This window comes from Vulpes vulpes, chromosome 15 (genome assembly GCF_048418805.1).
Source record: "Vulpes vulpes isolate BD-2025 chromosome 15, VulVul3, whole genome shotgun sequence".
Taxonomy (NCBI): domain Eukaryota; kingdom Metazoa; phylum Chordata; class Mammalia; order Carnivora; family Canidae; genus Vulpes; species Vulpes vulpes.
Window position 1 is genome coordinate 10,409,205 of NC_132794.1, and position 25,709 is coordinate 10,434,913.

The following is a 25,709-nucleotide window of genomic DNA, read 5'->3' on the forward strand; positions in this document are numbered from 1 at the left end:
CCAAAGGCAGATGCTTAACTGTCAGAGCCACCCAGGTACCCCCAGTTTCATTCTTTTACATGTCTAGTTTTCCCAGCACCATTTGCTGAAGAGACTGTCTTTTCCCCACTGGATATCCTTGCCTTCTTTGTCATAGATTAATTGGCCATATAGCATGGGTTTATTTCTGGGCTCCTCTATTCTGTTCCATTGACCTGTGTGCCTGTTGTGTGCCATACTGTTGTGATTGCTACGTTTGGTAGTGTAGAGTGGAATCAGAGAGCATGGTACCTTCAGCCCTGTTCTTTCTCAAGATTGCTCTGGCTGTTTGGGGTCAGCCCTGTAGCAACCATTGTGCCTTTTACTTATATTCTCATCCTACTATGCAAATGTTCCTTAGACATCTAAACCTCTATCCACCTATATCCCTAATTTTAGTTTTTTAAGGACCTCTTCTGAATTCCTTTCAAAAGTAGCAAAGTAGCCTAGCTATATAATATAAACAAATAGCTCTTCATACAAGATTCAATACGGGTTCTACTCCCGTGGCAAACTCTAAGCCTTGGCTTCGACACACTATACCTAGATCACACCCTCAGTGTAAGTTGTTAACAGTAAGACAAACATCTGCAGTGCAGATCATCAGAATAAACCCACTGCAGAGTTAAGCGCAACATGTCCTATCCTGGTGCACCGTACATCACATGAGAATTGCTAACTCGATGCTCTATGTCATGTTTTCAAGTTGAAAACGCAGTTAGACCATCATTTTACAACTCCTGAGGCGTGCACAGCAGGGAAAATGGATGTTAACAAGACAAACCCAGAACCAACTGCAGTCATTATAGGTGCCAGAAAGGAATAACCACATCCCTGGGTCCTAGAGCAACGTCTGTGCCCCTGGAGATGATATTTAAGTTATTATTCAAGTGGGATTCAGCCCGGAGAAGATGCAGGAGGCAGAGGAAGCAGCTTAGATGAAAGCCCTGAGCCCTAGAAGCCTGGGGAGCACTGATGAGCCAGGACAGTGTGGCTGGTGGTGAAGACAGGGCAGGACATATGGGGAGAGATCGCAGGAGCCACTCGTGTTCTAGATGCTGGATTTGCTTCTGAGAGTGAAATGGAGGCCAAAGCAGAGGGGACAAGAGGGAGGGACAAGCTGCTTCCTAACGCCCAAGTTAGGAATGTCTCAAAGAAGAAGCCATGGTGGCACATTTTCCAAGGCTCACCTTCTAGAATGCTCCCAAGACATGTCTTCCGCCTTGAGTGCCAGGTCCTGTTGCTGTCAAGTAGCCTGCAGAGACCCAGGTGCAGGCTTCCAGATGTCTGTTCCTATAAACAGGCCTACCCTAAGCCTATGGAATGGTACCCACGACCACCCAGGAATGTGCCAGAGAGATGGAAAGGAGGAAGGGAAAAAGAAACAGGCAGGGATTTTGAAAAAGAGTCAGAAGCTGTAACAAATATGGTAGCTATGAAATCCACCTAAGTGAGATCACCTTGAACGTCAGTGATCTAAATGCACCCATTTAGATCTGACAGAGATTGTCAGAGGGGATCAAAAAACGAGACCCCCATCAGATGTCATCAACAAGAAACCCACTGTAAATATAAAGACACTTCTCCCTCTTCCTATGCTCTCTCTCTCTGTCTCTCTCTTAAATAAAGTATTTTTAAAAATCAATATAAAGGCACATAGAGATTAAAAATAAATGGGCAGAGAAAGATAAACCATGCTCACACTAGTCAGAAAAAGCTAGAAGTGATGGGGCAGCTGGGTGACTCAGTGGTTGAGCATCTGCCTGTGGCTCAAGTCATGATCCCGGGGTCCTGGGATCGAGTCCTGGAGCCTGCTTCTCCCTCTGCCTGTGTCTCTGCCCCTCTCTCTGTGTCTCTCATGAATAAATAAGTAAAACCTTGGGCAGCCTGGGGTGGCTTAGTGGTTTAGCGCCGCCTTCCACCCAGGGCATAATCCTGGAGACCTGGGATCGAGTCCCATGTCGGGCTTCCTGCATGGAGCCTGCTTCTCCCTCTGCCTGTGCCTCTGTCCCTCTCTCTGTGTGTGTCTCTCATGAATAAATAAATACAATCTTAAAAAAAAATAAGTAAAATCTTAAAAAAAAAAAAAAAGAGTTGCTCAATGTAGGTGCTCCAAATGTATGTGTTTCACCTCCAGGTAGGTAGAACCCAGCCCCAGAAAAGCCCACCTGTCTAGGGGAGTGTAACCCCCATAACTGATTTGCTGCCTAGAATTTTCCTCTTAGCAATGTGTTTATTCCTTTGGGGATGAGACTTTGAGCTCCATAATTTGCTGATTAAATACATCTTCCCTGGGAGGTCTTATACTTGGACAGCTGTCATCATTAATGCTGTAATGGGGAAAAAAAAAAAAGCGAGAGAGAGAGAATTCATTAGGTAAACTTCCAGTCTTGTTAGAAGGAAGATGCAGCGGGCAGGGCCATCCCAAGGAGAAAGAGAGATCTGGATGTGATTCTGGGACAGCAAGAAGAGTGGAGAAAGCGCAAATGAGGAAGGGGTAGGTGTGGGGACATGGCAGTGACAAAAAAGAATTTGATAGTTCTTGCTCAGAGAAGGCATCGTGCTGGGGGTCCTCTGCAAGGCCTACAGAGGAGATTTTCCAGAATCCCATGTTTTCTGCCAGCCACAGCCTGGAGCCTGCAGAGTGTGGCACAGGAGACTTGTGCACACTCATGCGGAGCTCAGCACTGGGGAGCAGGACAGCCACATCACTGTCCCCTGGCAGGCAGTAGTGGCCCTGGCTCTAGCGAGAATGGCCCAGTCAACACAGCTGGGCACCTCACCAGATAAAAGTGGTTGGCAAGAGAGGTTACCAAAGAAAAAAATATTTTCCGGTGAAATCCCTCCTTTTTAAAGATATTTAGGTAAGAAGTGAAATTGTTTCAACAGTTGGCACCCCCAAATATTAAGAGGTTAAAAACACCAGGTTTGGGAATTGTGTGTAACAAATACTCACCACGCAGACAAATTCAAGCCACATACCATACTATTATGCCTAAAAAAAAAACAAAAAAGAGGCAGATTTCCTCTCCCTAACGTTTAACCTTGAATAGCTTATCTGTTAACCACGGTTTCTGAGACCATTGATATACAACAGATAATGGGGGCTTGGGTGAGGGGGGGAGTAGAAGCCTTTTGGTTTTTACAAAAATTATATAAATGTTCACTGTGAAATACAAATAAGTTCAAATAGGCAAAAAAGGAAAACATCACAATCTTATACTAACACATGTATTTTTTTTCTTTTCACCAAAATGGATCACAGCAGTAGACATTGCTTTGTAACCTGCTTTTTTTCTCTTAACAGCAAGTTGTGAACATCTTTATGGTGTCATTGGTTAGTTTTCACCTCCGTAGTATGGGAGGCTCTGTAGTCTATGGAATGGATTTGGCATATTACTTAGCTGGTCACTGATTGAATCTTGAGGTTGCTTGGGGTATGTTATTTGCATAAGCAGCATTGCTGGAAATATGTTTGCATCTGACTCTTTGCCCACAGCTATATGGATTTCCTCAGAATGAATTCTTATGAGTAAACTTGTTGGGTTTTCAGTTGATGTGGTTAATACTAAAAGTCTAAAACTGTTGAGTTTACTGCTTTTTTTTTTAACCATATATTTTTTTTTTTTTTAAGTTCCTTAACATGGATAGATGAGCTAATGATTTGGAAGGGAATCAGTAGTATTCTCACGCTATCCTGTTTAAAGTTTGTCCTATTTGTGAGATATTTCAGATGATCAACTTAGTGTACAACTCTTTGACCTTAGAACTTGTTGGTTCCTTGATCTTGGAAGAGATGGGTAGTTGGTTGGTTGGTTGGTTGGTCGGTTGTTGGATATAGTAATACACTCCAAGACCCTTCAGTAATAAAGGAATTGAGCCCCCACCCCCACCCCAGCTGCCCTGGGCAATTGCCCCCTTGGGGTAGCTCTTCTCCAGCTGGGGTTGTGCCATCTTCAGAACCCCCCACAGGATCACCAAGGATCCCATTGGGACATTGTAATTTTAGTCTTCCTCTGCTCAGTCTCTGTTTCTCCCTGTCCTCCCCCCCACCCTCCTTTCCCTGGGTATTGAGTCCAGGAGCACCCCCCAAATAAACCTCCTGCACAAGAACATCTGTCTCAGAGTATAGAAGCAGCCTGTTAAATTTATTGGTTGGTTTGAGGGGTTGTGGGGAGTGGGGGCTCAGCAGACCCCAGTGATTGATTACTGTATATGCTACGTTATTCACCTCTACAGAGGATAGTAGTACCATCATGATCTCCTTCAGCATGAAAGAGCCAGGGCAGCTTAGACTCTTGGGGAGGGTTTCTTTAAAGGATGAATTCAGGCACAGTCTTTCTAAGAGGTATTTCAACATAAGAAGATTGATCAAACTGTATCCTAGATCTTTACAAAGGCAGCTTAAATGGTCTTTTTTTTTTTTAAGATTTTTTTTTTTTTTTACTTATTATTAGAGAGAGAGAGAGCAAGAGCAAGGAGAGGGGCAGAGGGAGAGAGAGAAGCAGATTCCCTGCTGAGCAGGGAGCCCCATGCTGGCTCGATCCCAGGACCCTGAGATCATGACCTGAGCCAAAGGCAGACACTTAACCAACTGAGCCACCCAGGGGCCCTTTGAATGGTCTTTTAAAGAACTGCCTTAAAAGCCTTACTCTGAAAATACCTGGACTCTACTTTCAGATCGTCTCTAACCCCATCTTCTAAGGCCACTCATGACAAAACCTTTCTCCCACCATCAATCATAAGCTAGTTCTGTAGAAATCTCTAAGTGTGTTTAAGGTTCTTATTCTTAGCCACTCTGTCTGCCTCTCTGGTATGACCCAGTCACATCTTACTAACAATTTCTAAAGAAACCAACTGTAGTTTGTAGATGTTTGAGCATAATCTATAATAACCTATAATAATGTCTCTGCCATTCACTGGCGTTACTGTATAATTGCAGGGATGGAAGAAAACATTCAGCAAATGTCCAGGGAGTCACTTATGACAATGTGTTGCGCCTGCGAACGGCCAGAAAAAAATAAAATAAAGAATTTCCATGTGAGGAGTGACAGGCATGCTCCCTAAGTGTATTATTTGAAGGAGATTATGTGACATAGAACATTCTGAGCCATGGGGATGGGCCGGGTGAGCAGCTTCATGTGTACCCCTAGCCCTCAATGTCTGGCTCACAGCAACGGACTAATCTATTTTTGATGACTACTAAATTAAGCCAGAGGCCAAAAGCTCAGATGCCTTTGGGGTCGGGAGCAATGGGGACATTGCTGGAGAGGCACAGAGTTTAGCCACCACTCCAGCCATAGCCCTGTGGCCTTCTGGGCCCTAAATTGGTATATCTTCTTTACCTCCAAAGAAGCCAGGTATTCTACTTCTATATGAAACCTCCCAGCTTTTAAATATTGACAACTAATTTTTTTCTTAAATGTTGGGGAGCTGCCAATTCACAACCAGCAAACTGACCTGCCAGTTCCCCTGTTCCGAGGGGACAGCTCTTCCATCCCAGACACTGTGGTGCAAAGGTGTGTGTGGCCAACTTCTAGTCACCTGACGAGAACACCCAAATTTCCCTAATGAACAAAGTTGGCTTGGTTGTTCTCTTTTTTGGTGATGAGGGCTGATACCCAAGTTGTGGTGGTGGTGGCGGTGGGTCTTGTTTATTCTGTGCTGCTACTTTATTTTTTTAAGTGTATTTTAAATCTTCACGTCATCCTCATGAAGACAGGATACACTTCCTCCTGCAACTTATTATCAGACTTTTAAATAATCAGCAAAGAAGGCAACATCAGTATGAAAAGACAGCATATGCTCTGGTAACTTCTCAGCTACAGACACGGAAACAGGGGCCTGGGGGTGGGGATGGAAATAGCAGGAAAGCACACACATGACACACTTTTCTCCTGCATTTGGTGAAAAACCGTTTCTGAGCTGACTCCTGAGTTTTTCGAGTGGGCGTGGCTATGAACTCTGTATAGCCAAGTTCTGGAAAACTGTGTTTTACATTCGGTTTTACAGATTGACGGATTTTGATCTTGCTCCCCGCTCTCCCCTGTCTTCCAAAACCTTCTCCCCTTTCCATCTTCTACTAATGTAGCCAGCTGTTCCCCCTGGGGATCGATAGGGTGTTGCAGGGCCCAGCACTGTGCCAGGTTCCCTGGGAGAAGCTACTGGAAGGACACCTGGCCTCTGCCTCCCGGCAGCACACATCCTGGCCAGGGTTCAGTTGTGTAAATTCTTCCCAGATGAGTGTGGAATATAGCAACGAAAGGATCAGAGCTCTTCCAAGTCAGCGCTCACACTAGGAAGGAGAGCTCATACTTTGAGGGGTAAGGGATTTACTCGGTGGGAATGAATGAGTGCAGGTCCTGGAAAGCTGTTGCACGCTGGAATGAGAGATGACCAGGTCCTGGGGAGTGAGCAAGGGCACAGACTGTGGCCAGCCCGCTCCCATATACTTCCTGCCCCATACACTTCCTCCCTCCGGAGATTTGTCCCCGCAGGATCATGCCTTTGCTGAGGGAGGCATCAAGGCAGAAGTTAAAATCTGTAATTAAAGCAAGGTGGGTCTGGAAAGGCAGAGATTACAGGGAGCAAATAAGGGATGATTAATTAGGGTGGCTTGGGCCCCAGTCATCTCTAAATAAACGTTACCTCCCTTAATCCCTGTCTGCTGGTCTCCAGGTCATTCATTAAGTAAAGTTCTGATTTGCCTATGGCTGTTTCTCCATCTTAAACCCTGTAAGCAGTGCGTTTCCAAGAAGTTACAGAGGGGTGGTTAACCTTTATGTACTAAGGAAAGAGTGAGGTAATCCGGAAACAAAAGTTAATGGGATTTTGAGCGCATGTGGAATTTAACAACCAAGGTGAAATCTTATATGAACTCTGACCCCTTTTTTTAAGGTAGAAATTTGAACATGCTCTTCTCCCTACTTTTTCCTAATCAACTGATTGTTTCGTTTTATTTCTTCTCTTTTTTTTTTTTTTTATGATCACAATTAAAAAAAAAAATCTCCACTATAAGTTTTAAAAAAGCATGCTTGCCCTTCTGCTTAAATACGTGGTTAGCAGCCTCACCACTGGGTTGTTTTTTTTGTTGGTTTTTTTTTAAGATTTTATTTATTTATTTGAGAGAGAGAGCATGAGCAGGGGGAAGGATGGAGGGAGAGGGAGAAGCAGGCCCCCCGCCCCCCACATAGTGCAGAACCCTAAGCGGGACTCGATCCCAGGACCCCAAGGGATCATGACCTGAGCTGAAGGCAGCCACTTAACTGACTGAGCCACCCAGGTGCCCCTAGCAGTTTCAACATTGTTTCCATCCCTTTTTGGCACTGGCATCAATAAGCCACCCATATTATTTATTTAAGCCCTTGACGGTTCTGTATTATCCCAGAAATACAAACTAAGTGTACACTGTCTTGTACGAATCCATGCAAGCAAGGCATCAGATCCTTCAGGCTCTTCTATTTTTCAAATTATCAGAAATGTGCCAGGCGGAAGTTTAGTATTAATATCATTTCTTCTGTATTATCCTATAGATCCAGAAGATTAATGCTTCTTAAACATAAAGGTGATCTTCATTTAAGATGGTTTTCTTTTTAGGCATCATCCCCTGTCATGGGAGAACCACCACTTGCCCATTTTTTTCTAGAGGGTTCTGGTTGGAATCTCAAAGCCCATCCGCAGAAAGGTGACCTGCTTTGTTTTACATTTTCATTGAAATGGAGGCCTCTCCCTATGACCAAGCAGATTTTACCAGTAATAAAGCCATGCTAAAAGCAATAAATTCCTGAACCCAAATCTGGCCTCTCCCAGCCGGTTCCCTGATTACTCCTAAAAGAGAACAAGAATGGAAATTCCTTTGCAGAGCAAAAAGAACATTTTTCCTGCTCTCTTTCTTACACTTGATGGTTACGGCAAAGCTCAAAGACAATGGGGAATTTAATCACACTACTGTGTAGACAAATGGGCTCCATGGGTGTTGATCATAAATCTTATTGGCAAAAGATTTTTGAGTCCATCTACCAGTAAAAGCATTCTTCGTAAAATCTACACAACTTCAGCCCCACACTGGGTTCCTTATAGAACATACCATAAAAATAGGTATTTTAAAAAGATATAAAAAAGCATTGAAAGAGGTGGAAGTGTATTAAGTTGAATATGTTCTTCCCACATGTAGAGGATTGTTGAGACTACTGCTGTGGCCATAAGAATCACTGGATTCTAGTAGTGTCCCATGGGTGGGACATCCGAGTCTAGGGTTGATGACTCAGTCCCCAGTGCCTGGGTGTCCTGTGGGGTCACCCAGAATGAGAACAGAGAAGGTACACTCAGGAACGGGCTGGCATGCTCTGAACACACATGTGCCTTTACGGGTGGCCCACTATGTCCTGTGATGAAAGGAAGAGCATGGCCTTTGCTCAAAACAAAGACACAGGACACCCTTCAGTCAGGAGCACTGAGGGCCATGGCCCTTTGATGCCCTGTGGATGCTCTTTGATGCAATTTACCTGCCTCAGATGGGCCCACCCTAGGGCGTCTCTGAATGTCACAAACAGTTTTCTGCATCTCCAGGAAGCGCAGGATGAGTGGCATGGCCCCCACGTGGCTTACACTGCAATCAGGAGAGCACCAGAGAAGAACAGAACTGGGATGCCAGGCAGACAACCATGAGAGCCCAGGGGGGTCCCCAGGGTTAAAGGAGGGAGAGGACATTTAGTCAGGAGGGGCATCTCCTGGAGAAGCAGTGTCTGTGGTGGGCTTTAAAGGGTGAATAGAGGTTTGATGGGCAGAGAAGAGACAAAGAGAGTCTCTGGCTGAGGAAAGTGAGGAGAGAAAGCATGGCCAAGGGTGTACCTAAAAGAGCTGTGGAAAAAAAAAAAAAAAAAAAAAAGAGCTGTGGCCTCCATGGCTGGGGAAGGCCTCATGCCTCCCTGGACATCTTGCTTCCACCCTGCTGTTTGCTTGATTCTGAACTAAGGAACTGCATGGGAACTGCATGTTGTATGGAAGTCAGGTCATGCTCCAAACCCCGGCTACCATCAGAGACAGAATATAAGCCAGAGTTCTTTCAGGACTAAAAGGCTCACATGGCCTTGTTCCCAACCACTTTCTCTATGTCTCCCTCCTGCAGCCACTTGAAGCTTCCTACTGGGCCTTTAATGTGCCACAGTGCTTTGGTGCCTTTGGGTATTCTGTTCCCAGAACTGGAATATTATTCCCCAACATCCCGTGGTTCACTCCTCTACTTCCTTCAGATCTGATGCGTTCACATGTCATCTTCTCAGGGATGCCTTCCCTGGCTAGTCTGTCACTCAACATTTCCTTTTCCCAGGACTTCCTATCCCTCCTCTGTGCCTTTTCCCTAGCACATAGCACTGTCTAAAAACACTGCGTATTTTACCCATTTATCTTGTTTCTCTCCTTTTTCTTTTCTTCCTGTCTAGAATGTAAGCTCCATGAAGGCAGAGTGTTTTGTCTGTTTTGTTCGCCCTTGAATCCCCAACACTTAAAACTCCTTGGGTGAAAGAACAGATTCATGGATGGGTGGATGGACGGATGCATGGATGCATGGATGGACAGATGGGCTGACAGATGGATGCATGCATGGATGAATGCATGGTTGGATGGGTGGATGGATGCATGGATGGGTGGACAGACAGACGAACAGATGGATGCGTGCATGGATGGATGCATGGTTAGATGAGTGGATGGATGGATGGAAAGATGGATGCACGATTGGATGCATGGATGGATAGATAGAATGGATAGATGGATGCATGTGTGCATAGATGAGTACATGGATGGATGAATACTAAGTGAAAGTCTTCATCTACAACCAAAGGAACAATGGGAAATCACTGAAGTTTCTCCAATGAGAGAGGAATGTCATCAAGCTCAGCTTCAGGAAATTTTATGTTTAGTGGGAATCACATACAATATTGGAGCAATAAAAAATTGACGACAGCGAGGCCAGTTGAAAGGTATTGCAACTGCAGGAGCTGTCTGAAGTGGTGTGCCGGGAGTGCAAAGTGGAGGGTGGCACAGAGAATCCACAGAACTCTCCACCAACGTGCAAGTGGGACACTTAGAAGAGGAAGACATCCTAAAATGCCCTAGACAGTCCAGCCAGAGGGACCGAGAGAACAGAGAGGGGGAAATGAGCCACGATACCAGAAGGCACTGCAGCTAGGTGGGCATGGTCTGTGGTTCCACGGAACAAGCCTGGAATCTGCAATCGAAAGACCAGGGTGAGTCCTGGCCCGTCTTAAAGTGAGGCCCTTCTCAACCTCAGCATCATTAGAGGTAAAGTAGGAAGTAGAATCACAGCTAACACACAACTACCAGTTGTGTTTCAGGCGCTGTGCTAGGCACTCCGCCTTACATCACATTGTTTGATCCTACCACAACTCTGAATGTGATATTAATGCGGTTTACAAGCTGAGGACAAGGACACTCCCCTTAGTTAATAACATCTTTTAGGCCGGAAAATGATACAGAGGAATCAGAGTGAGCCCCTGTGTTTTTCCATTGTATAGTAGCGTAGGTTGGAAGAACAAAGCTCCACATTATAGAGAGAAGGGCTACCAATATAAAGTGACAAAGAATTCCATTATCTCAGAAGCTAAAAAGTCAACTAAACCGCAAGTTCTACTAGCATTCAAGATAAATGCTCTTTCAAATGACACCTTTTATCTCGGCCAGGTGTGTCATTCCCCACACCCCCTACCCCACCCCTCAATCTTTCGCAGATTGCCTCATTCTTTGCTCTGCTTTGGTTTGCACATCAAAGTCCAAACTCAGTTTCCCTTTCTGGTCGGTTTGTAGAAAGTTTCCCCGGTGGCACATTCTTGGCATAGTTGTAAACTCCTTGGGGTTTATAAGGACGGGCTGAGGTCATCCTAACTCTTGCCTGAGGAATGCTGCAACAGGAATAGTGGAATTCAACATAAATCTCCATTTTTTCCCCCACTGAAAATAGAAAACTTCTTAGTGAAAATATGCTCTAAGTGCGTGGAGCCAGAGCAAGCAAATGCAAGTTAAAGAGATTCATTTAGGATTTTTATGATACGAATGGAAGAAATGCAAACCATCTAAGGCTTTCAGTTGACTAAAGCATTTCATTTCTTCTTTAACTTCTGGTGTCAGTGTTACTATTTTAAGTGCAAGTTTTAGTATGCTTTTCAAGAGCTCTAATGAGACATTAGGCACTGCTGTCTTCAAATCACTTATATCCGACTAGCAAACAAGAATCAAGAATGTACTTGTCTCCCAAATGGCAAGGGAGGTACATTTGGGAAAAAGTCAACCCTTTTAATACTTGTTTTGGAAGAATTTTTATCCTCCATGAGGAAAATCACTATTGACAACGTAATTCTTTGGCGTAGGACATCCAGAAATCCAAGTTCACGTATAATAGACATGCAGTAGAAGAGCAGACATTCCTAAAGAGAGCTGTCAGATTAGCAGAGGAAGGGAAACCGAGATGAGCTTGCAGCAGTGTTACCTCTGGGGGCAGCGACAGGTGTCTCTCCACTTGGCCAGCCAAGGCTGGAGCCCAGGAAGCCTGTGCTGGTGGGCCCTCGGTGCCCTTCTCCTGGTCCAATGCCCTGGTCGCTCTTGTGACCCGGTGAGTTTTGCCAGAGAGCATTCTTTTCAACCTCCAGACAGTTGGCCATCATTTTGAGCTCCCCTTCTTGATGTAAAAACGGGAGCCCTCGGGTTCAAAATTGGGTTCAAATGAGCTTGAAATCAATTCAAAGGCAGATACGGAATTACACATTTTATGAGGCTTCTGGTGGGGCAGCCTACTGAAAGATCGATCATGGATCGTCTGTTGCTTTGAGCAAAGACAGATGAACAGTCTTCAACACTATTCTTTTGTTGTTGTTGTTTTCATCCATATAATGAAACAAAAATTATATATCCGGGGAGCACAGGACTCTGGTCTCAGAGGAATACAAATGTTTCAGATCTGCCCACACAAACTGATCTGGAACCTCATCTCATGATTTGAAAAAAAGAAGATGGGATCCCTGGGTGGCTCAGCAGTTTGGTGCCTGCCTTTGGCCCAGAGCATGATCCTGGAGTCCCGGGATCGAGTCCCACATCGGGCTCCCTGCATGGAGCCTGCTTCTCCCTCTGCTTGTGTCTCTGCCTCTCTCTCTGTCTCTCATGAATAAATAAATAAAATCTAAATAAATAAATAAATAAATAAATGAAGAAGAAAATGATGATGAAGACGGAGAAATTAGCCTCTTCTTCCTCCTCTGATCACATTGTAACTCTATTTGCGAAGGACTCCCGGAGAAAGAGAAAAGGAGAGGCCAGGGGTTGGAGCTGGTGGGGTGCTGGGGGAGGGTGCACCTCACAGCCATCCCCAGCCTCTCTGGAGGAGGGGAAGGTGGTTCTGTGTCTCCTACCTCCCCCCTCTCTTTCCGCTCAGCACCCCCACCCTCCACGGACACCTGGCATACCCACACTACCACCACCAGAGCCTGTAGGTGTCATGAGGCCCATTGCAGACCACGCTGAACAAGCAGCACACCCGAGCACAAGCACCAGCTCACGTGACCACTTCCCCTCGATGTTTGATGCATACCGGTACTATTCACAGTGTCCCAAACTTTTTTAGAATATATGCATTTAGATCTTTTCAGGTTGGGAGTTATGGGTAATTTGGCAAAGCAAACACCATAACTGGTTTCTTACATAACTCTGCAGTTGGCAGCAAGGCAGCGTGCATTGAAATTAAGCAACACTCATTCATCCGAGAAGACTTTGCTTTTCCTTTTTTGGAGGGATAAATGCTCTGGTTTGTTTTTTCTCCATCGTGTATATTCTTTTTATTATTGGCTGACTTTAATGATCCTCTGAAGTTCATTTTTACATGTGAATGGCCGGGTTCTGTTTAACTTTGGGAAGCTTACGAGGTGTCTCTGTGTGCCTCTAGACTGGAGAGTACTTTTCTTGTAAGTAAATTGAATGCCTTTAGGTGATAATGAAATTGGGGAGATTGGAAAGGACCTAGGACTCAGGCTGCCAAGGGATCTAAACTGAGAAAGTGCTTAGAACTTCAGAGTTCCAGCCTTTGGAAAGAACTGGCATCGTACCATCTCAGTATGCTTCTCCACGCTGGACATCTTACCTGAAAAAGTGGCCAACTGAACTTTATGTATTTATTTATTTACTTAGATTTTATTTATTTATTTATTTATTTATTTATTTATTTATTTATTTGACACAGAGCAGAAGCAGGGTGGGAGCAGCAGGCAGAGGGAGAAGCAGTCTCCCTGGTGAGCATGGAGCCTCAGGGCTCGATCCCAGGACCCCAAGATCATGACCTGAGCTGAAGTCAGACACTTTACCACTGAGCCACCCAGGCACCCCTGAACTAACTTTTCAACATAGCATACTTTCTTTCCATTTCTTCTTCCTTTCCTATTAAACAACAAGGACAACAACAACAGCAACAACAGCAAAACTTTGTCTATGTGTCTCAAAGCAAGACAACTGCCCGCAATGTTTCTTTTCTCAGCTTCACAGCCTAGATTCTCTAAAATGCTTTTGTATCTTTTTCTGAATCCTATAGCTGTTAGAAAAATGATCAAAGCGTTGCCTATTCCTAGTTCCCAAATTACAATAATAAGGTTTTTCCAGTGAAAAAAAATCCCAGGATTGCTTGAGGATCTCTTCCCACGTTCCCACCGCGGAATACAAGCGGGAATTGGGACATTCATCCAGTAAAGTTCAATTAGGAAAAAAGGAAAAAAAAAAAAGCCGTATTTCAAAATGAATTCCACTTTTTCTTTAAAAACAGGGTTCACTGACCAAGAAAGATTTCAAAATGTTTTCCCTAATACCCCAACACGAAACTTTGAGGTTTTCAGGGAATTATAGGGATCAAACAACTAGTCAGGACTTGGGTTTCCAGGTCTCCCAAAGGCCCGAAACTCCCCTAGAGGCTAATGACTGTTTACTGCTGGGACCTTCCTCATTTTTCTTCTGTAACATTTTCCATCTTAAGAAGGATCGTCCCATTCAGCTGAGGAGCATGGTGTCTGAGTGGCTGAATGGAATTACTACCAATGGAAACTATGCTCCAAGAGGGGTTGATAAAGCAGCTGCAAGGCAAACCTTGGCTGTTTTTTCCATCCCCTCCCCAAGCAAAGTTAATTAGCATAGGGAAAATGACTAAGGTGTTGACGTCACCTCTTTCCAGTAGAAACTTAGACTCTGTCTCTGTCTGCCTGAAAGCATGCAGGACTTGACTCAGGAATTTGCTGTCCAAACAGGATGCTCTGAAAGCTGTGCCTTTTTTTTTTTTTTTTTTTTTTTTAATCCCAGGGGGCTGGACTTTCGGTGCTTTTATAAGGGCTGGCTGGAGAAAGAACTTACAGCCTCTTGCAAAGGAACCTCACTGGGGGCTTGACTGCCTGAACCGCTTAGCGCTTTCACTGTAGGAAAGCAAGATGCACTTTAGAAATTTTAACTACAGTTTTAGTTCTCTGATTGCCTGTGTGGCAAACAGTGATATCTTCAGCGAAAGTGAAACCAGGGTAAGGCTTCTAAATCTAATGTGATTTTTGAGGGTTTGCAAAGCCTTCTGTTAATTGGGACTATTAACTGAAATATTTGCAGGGGTGTGATGCGGCTGTCTTGTGGGTTTGGGGGTTTGGAGATAAGTCCAAAATACTGTTGCCTGAGGATTTAACTGCGAAGGAATTTTTAAAGCTCTCAATATTTGAAAACATCCAGGTCCCTTGACCGACTAGTAATGCAACTAGTTTTAATGCTGCATTTTTCATCCTCCGTAGGCTGTAAGTAAACTTTTGGAGGGAAGCTTTTTCTGACAGCGGATAGAGCGGTTCACTTTGACATCCAGAGATCAGAATAATTTAGTTTTATCTTAGGAAGTAAGTAGCATAAAGATGTTTGTATGTTTGTAGTAATTACAAGGGCCTGTCCTCAAGTTTTCAAGTCTTTCGCAGAGAAAATGCAGCCATAGCAAATAATAAAACTGGATAAATAACTTAAGTGCGGGGATAAGTGTACCTCCTGGGAAGCAGCTCCCATTGATGGTAATTAGTATAATTAGTCGTTTTAATTACTATGCTTTTCTTCTTCATTTGATTAAGATGTAAGATTTCCATCAGTAGCTACCCAGCTGTCTAATTGATCTTTAACAGTATCGTATATGAATGAATTCTTTGTGTTCTGTTTGGGGATGGTCTTCGTTTTCCATGCTTTATACTCAGCACCATATTGAAGCCTGTGAAGGTTTTGTGTCATTGTTGCTGTTTTTTTTTTTAATTAAATCTAATTCCATAATTGTGTATGACGCCTGTGAGCCGGGACTGTGGTGTTTGAACTAGATATCAGAGCACACTGTATGTATGAAAAGCCTACAGAGCCCATGTATTTCATATTAGCCTTGTGTGAGTCAAATCTCATTATTTATTTAATTAATCAAAGAGCGATGCCATCCAACAACTGTAATAACCAGGTATCGGTTATTGGAACAAATAAGATTATGTTATAGGAGAACGGTATCACAGTAATACGGATTTAGCAGATAGTGTGCCTTGCCTTGTGTTCTGGTCCTGAGCCCTGACTTGTATTCTAAAAATATTCCCCAAAGTCATCCCCCCTAAATTCTGAATCATAACTTCAAAACGAAGCAGTTGGTCACAATGCCTATTGATGAGGTCATGCAAAATTCCAAATTTATGCCCATACTCTGTGCCAGAAACTTGCCCGTCCTCATGCTCTGGAGAGGTGGAGAAAAAGTCACATGCAGCCAGATGAAATCCTCCGCGAAGCATCTGCTGCACATTGTTCTCATTCTTCTCCCCTCTGCAGAACCCCTCGGAAATTCTCATAAACTAAAGAAAAGCTGTGGAATCCAAAGAGGGGAAGTCTGTGAGTTGTTCCCGCCCCCCCCCCCCCCCAACCTGCCCAGTGGAGACAGGCTGGAGCTCAGGTCCTGTCCTGCTTGTGCAACGGCTGGCACCTGGAGATCCCATTCCCTCACCTCTCTCTAGCACCGAATATTCTTGAAAATGTTCTCCCCTCTTATAAGCCGTCCTCTGGCCCCTCTGCAGACACCATGCTTTCCACAGGCTTGCAAAGAACTTGATGGGCCCCATCCACCTCCTCTTCTGCGTGGATTCCCTTTGTAGAAGGCACGCTGCTCCCAGCGGACCCTCAGCCAGCCCTTTCTGCCTTTCACAGAGTTCCCACAACCTGTCCTCAGTCTGGAAAAAGAGACTCAGAAAGCACAATGCCTCCAAGCCCATACAGTCTCTCTGGAAGTTTCGACAGCCTGTCAACTCCCTCCCAGCTCCCCCCACCGCCTCCTGCTGACACCCCCTCCCAGGACCCAGCACGGCAGGGGGCTCTCCAAAGAGCTTTTCCCAGAAGGCTGCTGAGCTCCCTCCTGAATCAAAGCCTGACACCTTTGAACTTGGGCATTTCCATTCTGAGAGCTCACGCTGTTTCATGATTTTCACTGGCCTTTGTAACACTGGAGCTAGAAACGAACGCATGTGAAAGCCAGCCTGCAGAAATGGGTCCATTTGCAGAACCTTAATTTTTAAGCTAGTATTATTTTAGTGGGTTAAAAAGTAACAGACCAAGTGGGAAAACAATAGGGAGATTTCTTCTTAAACCTCTTCCTGTACATGAAGAAACACAAGGTTTCTTATTAACTTCGCTGTTTCCCAGTGCAATAGAATTTTTCGTTTGCAAATCAGCCTTCGGTGTTCTTAAGCCCTAAAGAATATCAAATGCACACTGCAACACCCCAAACTGAGCAGTGGGATGGGAATTCATGGGGCTGGGGAAGGTTGTTGGACATTAGGAACTGCCAGCCCGAGATGGGGGTGGGAGGTGACAAATCACCAAGCCAACTTCCCTGGAATGTCATCTGTCTCTACTTTTTTAATTTATTTTATTTTTATCTTATTTTATTTTATTTTATTTATTTTATTTTCATCTGTCTCTACTTTGAAAAGACTGTTTCTGTGACTCTAAGAGGTGTTTAAGTATTGGTACTTGTTCTGCTGATTAATGAATTTAATGAATCATACATTCTTACTTTCTTCTGAAATCACCCGTCCTGGAATTAAAAGGGCAGAAAGAGCAAATCTTCCTCAGAGAGGAAAGGCTGGGTCTCTGATTTCTCTAAGAAAGAACTTGCGGAGTGTTCTTGAAATGATAGCAGTCCACTTCCTCAAGAAGAAATGTAATGGGAGTCGATAAGACTCCTACGCCGGGATGTTCTAACTCCTTTTATTTTTGCTTTTACTTTTCAGGCCAAATTTGAATCCCTCTTTAGGACATACGACAAGGATATCACCTTTCAGTATTTTAAGAGCTTCAAACGAGTCCGAATAAACTTCAGCAACCCCTTATCTGCAGCAGATGCCAGGCTCCAGCTGCATAAGACTGAATTTCTCGGAAAGGAAATGAAATTATATTTTGCCCAGGTGAGTTGGATCCTTGGACACGCATGCTTCTCCCTCTCCCCCCTTTGAAAGGTAGCTTTTATACATTGATTATGTTATAACATTGACCTTTTTACGATATGCATTTTGGCTGCAATATTGAAATTACAAAGCATCTCCTATTCCATTCGTTCTTTTTTTTCACCATGTATCGTAATTCATGATCATTTTACTGCAACATTCAAATTTTTTTTAAAAAGATCCTTATAACAGGCAGATAATAGTCTCCCATGTAGATACTTCAGGACACATTTAGCCAGTCTTTACTGTCAGATGTTTCTCTTGTTTTCCGATTTTTCACTGTCACAGGTAATGCTCCAACGAACATTCTTCTACACCCTTTTTTAAAAGCATGTCTATGTTGTCATTTGAGTGACAAAAGCAACCTGAGATATTGAAACAACCCAAGTATAACACAAAAGTCCCTAAAGTTAAATAAATAACATTTCCCCACCCTCCCTCCAAAGCCTTCCGCCTAATGTAACCACTTTTGAAAATCTAGTGTGAACCCTTGCACACTTTCTCCTTCACATATGCAAACACACAGAGTAGTTCATTTTCTTGCACAAAACAGTGGGGTTACTACAGCCTTCTCTTTTACGTAGCCATGTATGATGGACAACCTTCCCAGTCAATGTGTACCTCATGCATTGATTTATTTTTTTTTAATTTATTTATTCATGAGCGAGATAGATAGAGAGAGGGAGGCAGAGACACAGGCAGAGGGAGAAACAGGCTCCACGCAGGGAACCTGACGTGGGACTCGATCCGAGGTCTCCAGGATCACACCCTGGGCTGAAGGTGGCGCTAAACCGCTGACCACCGGGGCTGCCCTTCTGCATTGATTTAAAACTCGAAGAATTCATTTTGAGAAAGGCTAAGTTCATACTCTAAATCTTCAGTGCCTCCCCTATCTTAAGAAAACATCAACATATGGTTGAAAGCAAGCGACCTCAGAAATGATCCCTGACCTTGGTCTGAGTAACACTGGGTGAACCTTTCCTGCTCATCCAGAAGGTGGTTGATGGCGTGCAAGGCTGTGGGCCTGGAGACTCTAGCACTCCAAGATCCCGTGCAGCAGGTTCCCAGGGATTTGCTCAAGGGTCGGGGCTAATGACATGTCCCAGAGGGAGAGCAGACCTGAGTGGGTCCCCACTCTGTACAGGTTCTGAGCAGCGCCGAGCTCCGCTCCGTGGAGAATCAGCAGTTTGCAAGTGGGGGCATGTGCTTCAGCGCAGGCTGCCAGGCCTGTCTGGAAAGGAAAAAATGAGTTAACCAGACAGGGAGCAAAGGCTAAGAGATCCTCCTGGTAGCAGGAGTCCTGACCCCAGGGCCCTCAAGGGCTGTGAAGGGTTTTGCTTTTTTTCTCTTGCTCGCCACATGTCCAGCTCTCCCCTCACTTGTCCTCCTCCTTCCAACCTTTCTTTCTTTCTTTCTTTCTTTCTTTCTTTCTTTCTTTCTTTCTTTCTTTCTTTCTTTCTTTCTTTCTTTCTTTCTTTCTTTCTCTTTCTTCATGAGAGACACAGAGAGGCAAAGAAACAGGCTTCCTGCGAGACTTGATCCCAGGACCCTGGATCACGCCCTGAGCCAAAGCCAGATAGATGCTCAACCACTGGGCCACCCAGGCCCCTCCCTCCAATCTTCAATGATAGGTGACCCATTGTCAAGGCAGCTCACAAAGTCCTGTACGATTATAGAACAGTGATCCAGGGTCCAAGGGGAAGGAGCTTCTTGGATGCTGCTTTCTGATTAAAGCTGCCCGCCAGCCCCCTCCCCCCGTTGGGGTTCTGAGCTCCCAGGCCTGTGTAGCAACAGACCTGGTAGGGAGGCTTCCTGACTGTGGGAGGAGGAGGGCTCCCTGGCGCCCTGAGGGGTAAATTAGAGCTGGGATGCGCTGCCCCCTGGTGGCCTATGGGAGGCACGGGTTCTGACCACGGATTCTTCGTTGTGACTACACCCCTTTCTGCATTTGGTCAGGTTCTGGATAATTACTTAGTCCCTCCGCAACTTTTTCTGATTTACTCAAGTAAATGCATGCTCCTCGTGAAAATTAAAATACAAAGAAAACCCCAACTGGTAAGAAAGATGTAGTACCTTTCTGGATTCCCCTCTCACCACTGATAGAACTTCTAAGCCCAAACTAGCATCATGGGTTATTGTTTCATGTTATTATTATTTTTTTTAATCTCCTGGAAGGTGGATCTTTTTTCCTCTTCCTCGTTTATGGCATCTGATTTGGAAGCCCAGAGGGAGGGAATTGTGGGGTACCACTGGATGGGCAGGAGTCCAGGGGTCCCCCATTCCTGCTTTGGCCCCTGAGAAACCTTTTTTTTTTTTAAGATTTTATTTATTTGAGAGAGTGAGAGCAGGAGCCGGGGAGGAGGGACAGAGGGAGAGAGACAAGCTGACTCCTCACTGAGCAGGGAGCCTGACGCGGGGCTCGATTCTAGGACCCTGAGATCATGATCTGAGCCAAAAGCAGATGTTTAACCGACTGAGCCACCCTGATGTCCCTGAGAAACTCTATTATCTTGGGCCTGTTGCTTAGCTTTTTGGAGTTATGTCTCTGATATGAGGAGCTGGAAGAAATGGATTCTGAAATCCCTCTGACCTCAACAACAGTGCTTTATTTTTCCATTTCTACTAAAACTGTACTATTTTTCCATCAGTCTGGGTCAGTGGTAATCCCTTGCCATCCCTGTGCCTGTGGGTCCCAGTCCCGGGAGGGGCTCTAATCAGGTTAGCACCATAACCTGTCACCTTCTCTATATAGACTGTATCACGAGCCATCCTTGAGCACACGTCCTGGGCACACGTTCTGCTGCCCAGACATAGGTTTGTCCTTCCTCACCTGCCCTCCACAAGGTGTCCCTAGGTGCCGTTGCATCTCTTGGGTTCTTTCTTCAAGAAACATCCACCTGTGTTTCTTTCTCTCCTCAGACTTTACACATAGGAAGTTCCCACCTGGCTCCCCCAAATCCAGACAAGCAGTTTCTGATCTCTCCTCCTGCCTCGCCGCCAGTTGGTTGGAAACAAGTGGAAGATGCTACTCCCGTCATAAATTATGATCTGTTATACGCTATCTCCAAGCTAGGGCCAGGTAAGCTGTGCCCTTGGGTGGGAGCAGGGAAGGAGATGGTGGGAAACTGCTGGAGGGCCGAGACAGAGATGCTCACCTGCCGCAGGGAGCAGCCATATCCTTGTGGCTAGGAATTTCATTTCTGGTCAGGGTGGTTTCATCCATTGATCTGATTCTCACCAGTCCTGTTAAATGTTCAAGAGAACCATAGAGAGGAGAGAAGAGCCCCGGTCACGCATGCCCCCACTTGGCCCCATTGGGGTGCTCCCCTGCTGACTTGCCAGAGAAAAGTAGAGGATCCAGTCCTCTGATGTGACATCAGGTGTGAGTATTCAGGGAGATAACAGGTGCCCTGGCCTCAGTCTTCTCCACAGAATGGGTATTACCCAGTGGAGTGGTGAGCAGTAGAGGTAGAAAGCACTTCAAACAGTGCCTGGCCCATGGGCAGCGCCCAGTACATGATTTTTGGAAGCAATAAAATGTGGGTGGTTCCTGTCTTACCTGCTAGGGTATGGGTGAGTGGGCAGGTGCGAGGGGCGTCAAGTGGTTCGAGCGCACCCTCCTGCCCTATCCATAGAGCAAATGTAATAAATGCTGAGACCATCAGCTTCTCCTTTCTCCTTGACCAGCAATCTGAGCATGTTCCTTTAGATTGAGGGTTTTATTTCTTGGACCATCAGCAGTTTCATGTTGAAAAGATTACATTTCTGAACACACTGCCCCGGTGGAAATTCCCTCTGTGGGAGTGAGCAAGAATCACGTTACTTACTGGTAATGGTGGCGTGAAGGTCAGGGTCAGGATGGCCAATCTGAGGAAAGGGAGCTCCTCCCAGCAGCTCCTGGCTCAGGCACATTAGCAGAGCTGACGGGTGGAGTCCCCCTGGATTCTAGAGAGAAGAAATGGGACCTCCACCTGGGGAGATGACAAACTGCTCCAGAGCCAAGAAGTGCTGCTAGGGACAATTCTTCACATTCCAGAATCTACCACTCCTTTACAGAAGGCTAATTTGAGAAGCTTCTTCAGAAACTAGACATAATAAAACCCATTCACCCTTCATTTGCTTAACGGTGAGCTAGAACCACATTCTTATTTGGCTGTACTTTGCAAAGATTTTGTAAATGTGGCCCGATGCCAAAGCTTTCTGGATTGTGGCCAGTTTGTAGGTAGATAAGGATCCTGACCAACGTGATCTTTTGACCCTCCACCTTCATTCCCTCTCTGAGAGAGCTGAGACTCGCCCACCTTTTCAAAGCCACTTGCGCTGATATTCCAGATAGGAAAAACTTTGCGTGTTCCCAAGAGTCCCCAGAGTACCATGAGGCAGGTCCAGAATCGGGCTGGAGGCAAACCCACCCCAGCACCCCCAGGGGGGTAGAGCCAACTGAAGCAAACCCTCATCCCCCCACCTGTTTAAATCATAGCATTTCTACTACACCCAACTTCCCACCAGTAATAATCCCCGCTCTATTTGTAAACATTAGTAAAACTAGGTGACACTCGTCGGGCCTGTGTCCTGTGCACTAGGTCAATAACTTGCCTTGCACTCAGGTAATCAACTTGGTGAGGTCAGAGTCACTATCATCGGAAGGTCACAGGGATATGAAAGAGTGTGCCCCTGGGCTCCGGCTCCTGAGTGCTCACTGCCCACAGGTTGGCCAACTGCCTCCCTCAGCCCTTAAGATGCAGCCAGACCCGCACCATAGATTGCTTCTCAGTTACAGAAGACTCATCCGTCCCACCCTTGCTGGGCCAGAGCCATCTGAACTGGACCAAACCTGACCAAACTCAGGCTGACACAGAACTGCAGGACACTCCCGGCTCCCGGGGGTGAAAGTTGTCCTCTGAGAAGGGATGCTGCGGTCAGAAATGTTTTCGGAGCGCCTGGTTCAGATCAGCCATAATTACACCTCCTGTCCCCAGTGTGTGCTGCCCCCCCCCCCCCGCCGGAGCCTTGAGAGGGGGAGGCTCGAGGTGGTCCTTCCTAACGTGTTTTATCCGTGCACTGTCTTTGCCTGAATGCTCACTCCTCGCACCTCGCTGGGGAGTCATCTGGATAATTTTAGGAGGCCCGGTGAACAGGTTAAGTGTAATTAAAAATACAGCCCTTGGGGCACTTGAGTGGCTCAATCAGCTAAGTGTCTGACTCTTGACTTCCACCCAGGTCACCGTCTCAGGATGGGGAGATGAGCCCTGAGTTGGGCTCCGTGCTGGGCGTGGAGCCTGCCTGGATTCTCTTTCTTCCTTTCCCTCTGCCTGCCTCTCACATTCAAATAAATAGATAGATAAATAAATAAAATACACTCTTTCCATACTCCTCTTTTTTAAAAAAATATTTTATTTATTTATTCATGAGAGACACAGAGAGAGAGGTAGAGGGAGAAGCAGGCTCCATGCAGGGAGCCCAATGTGGGACTCAATCCCGGGTCTCCAAGATCACGACCTGAGCCCAAGGCAAGGCAGATGCTCAACCGCTGAGCCACCCAGGAGCCCCTTTCCATACACCTCTGTTCACAGTGTTTAAAAGCAGAGTAATACGTAATGGTGACTATATCTATATCTATTTAAAACTTATTATATTTATATATATAAATTTTTATATTTGTGTGTATCTATCTACATGTGTATATATATATATATATATATATATTTTTTTTTTTTTTTTTTTTTTTTTCTGCTAAGCCCACCTAAGGAATGCCAATCCAGAGCGGATCTGGCCGTGTCCCTCAATCCCCACTGAACAGCCACAGCATCTTGGCCAGTCAGACCCCTCCATGCTTTTTTCCCCATTTTGCTCGTGCCCTCTGGCCCTCAGGCCCCTGCCTGCCTTACCCTGTCATTTGTCCTCCTCCCTCAGGGGAAAAGTATGAATTGCACGCAGCGACCGACACCACCCCCAGCGTGGTGGTCCATGTCTGCGAGAGCGATCAGGAGAACGAAGAAGACGACGAGGCGGAGAGGATGAAGAGACCCAAGCCCAAAATCATCCAGACCAGAAGGCCGGAGTACGCGCCTCTCCACTTAAGCTGAACTGGCCCTTCCCCCAGGGGGGAAGAAGTATTCTGAATCACACCCACGGGGAGGAATCTTGTACTGTGGAAGTGGCCGCTCACGACCCGGGAGGTGACAGCCGTGATCCCGGTGGCAGAAACTCCAGTTCACGTTGCTCAGAAGAGAATCGGGGCTCCGTCTCCTGGTCCTGATGCTGCGCCTCTGCCGGTGTCCGTGGCTTCCGGGAATGTCCTGAGCCCATCACTGAGTTTGAGGTGATCGCACAAGGACATTTGGGCACGTCTCGGGAAGACTGATAATGGTAGCGTTCCCTACTTGTTCTTTTCCAGTAGGTTCTGTTTTCGTCAAGGGCAGCTTCATCCCTGGGTGTGGGGAGAGCCTTCTGTTTCCAGCCAGCCTGCGGGGTAGGCTCTCTCTCCTGTTAGGCAGAGGCACCGCGGTGCCACCAAGTGTCTGGGGCAGAAACGTTGTGAAAACGAGAACGAGGCAATGTGGGATTTGTAGTGTTTCATTTTCTCCCCCCTCATGTTCTAATGTTTGTGCATGTATACTTACTGATTTTCAGAACTAACCTTTGTTCGTGTATAGAGTTACGCCACTGTTAGTTTTACATCTTTTGGGAAGACGGGAGAGCATTTGGAAAATCTGTCATCACCTTTCCAGATTCCTGACTCTTTTCGCAACTGCAGTCACGCGGGGAATCTCACCGGCCACACGGCCACCCCGCATCCTAGCCCCCCGCAACATCCACCCTGTGCTTTGGCAAGAGAAGTCGAGCTCAAATTCTTGTGTAGAGTTTCGCTTTATAAAATTCAGAGAATAGCAGTTTCACTGCCAACTTTCAGTGGGTGAGAAATTTTAGCTTAGGTGTATTGGGTCAGACATCGGTTCCATTGATTTCTTTTACGTGGTGGTTTATCCACATGAATCGTAGCCCAAAAAGAAACCTTTTTGGGGAGCTGTTGGCTGAGATAGTTGATTTTTTTTTTACTCCACTAAAACATCAAGATAAACTTGTAAATAAAGCTGATAGCATATATTCATACCTATTGTACACTTGGGTGAAAAATATGGCAGTGGAAGAGTGGTGTCAGACTATTACCCTACCTGTGACTTGTATGTCGTAGAAAACGCTGTTAAACGTTGGACAGGACTTGAATTCAAAGCATGTGAAGTGGATATCGTACACGTGTGGTGGAATGCAAGAGATGCAGTGCCTTTCCCCATTCATTCCCGATGGAATCGTTACAGTCGGTTAAAGTCTGTAATTTTTTTTTTTCTAGTTGTAACGTGTCTGTCTGGTAAATAGGTATCCTATTTTGGCCTTACGATACCGTAACAAAATGCATCGTTTTGAAAATACCTAATGCCAAGTAACAGTGCATGCTTTGGAAATTTGGAAGATGGTTCCCTTTAAGAAGCAAATACATATTTGATTGTTCATATCAAGAAACTGACTGAATGTTCTCAAAACCCTGTTTACAGTACTCGGTGAGGTGGGGGGCAGGTGAGGGAGAGATCATTGCCCAGCTGTTCAAGTGTTCCTGGTTAAGTGCTTTTAAACTGGAGAGGCTAACCTCAAACTATTTTTTTTAACTGCAGTCTATAATAATAAATCAGCACAATATGCTCTTTACGGAAAGGTTCGTGTTTGTGCCGTTTTATTTCTGATGCTCCGTCTGGGAACTCTTTGAAGCCTGCAGTCTCAAAAGGAGACACATTCCTCCCTGAGCTTCTGTTTAGAAACTTCCAGTTCTTTGCCGCGGATGGCGGAGGGTAAACGTAAAGAGGAGAATAGATAAAACCAGAGGCCAATAGATAAAACCGAATCGGGAGTCTGAGTATGTGCTGAGATGATACCATGACAAAAACACCACTCACCAACAAGACCAGCAGCCCCGCTAAACAGACAACAGTGTTTCTGATTGTTAATTTGAGGAGTTGTCTTTCCTGTTAGGAAAGATGTCCACGCAAGATACCAAATCACAAAGGCCGGTTATGTTCGGAAGGTCTGTTTCTGCACCTTCTGTTTGAATCCCAAGCGGCCTTTCCCTGGAGCCCTGATTACACGGGGTGGTGAGCCCGCTGTGCTAGCCCACAG

General features: G+C 45.5%; 1 protein-coding gene across 3 annotated transcripts in view; it reads left to right on the forward strand.

Moving 5' to 3' along the window:
- Positions 1 to 25,250, forward strand: part of RCAN1 (regulator of calcineurin 1) — a 94,725-nt gene extending 69,475 nt beyond the window's left edge. For 2 of the 3 annotated variants that reach the window (XM_025986476.2, XM_025986478.2), the window contains exons 2-4: positions 17,328 to 17,501; positions 20,460 to 20,619; positions 23,454 to 25,250. In XM_025986476.2, the coding sequence (XP_025842261.2) occupies positions 17,328 to 17,501; positions 20,460 to 20,619; positions 23,454 to 23,626 (507 nt within the window). In that variant the 3' untranslated portion in view covers positions 23,627 to 25,250. Of the gene's footprint in view, positions 1 to 14,235; positions 14,571 to 17,327; positions 17,502 to 20,459; positions 20,620 to 23,453 lie in introns of those variants that run through there. The other variant, XM_025986477.2, reaches the window with a different exon arrangement.
- The last annotated feature ends 459 nt before the right edge of the window (positions 25,251 to 25,709 follow it).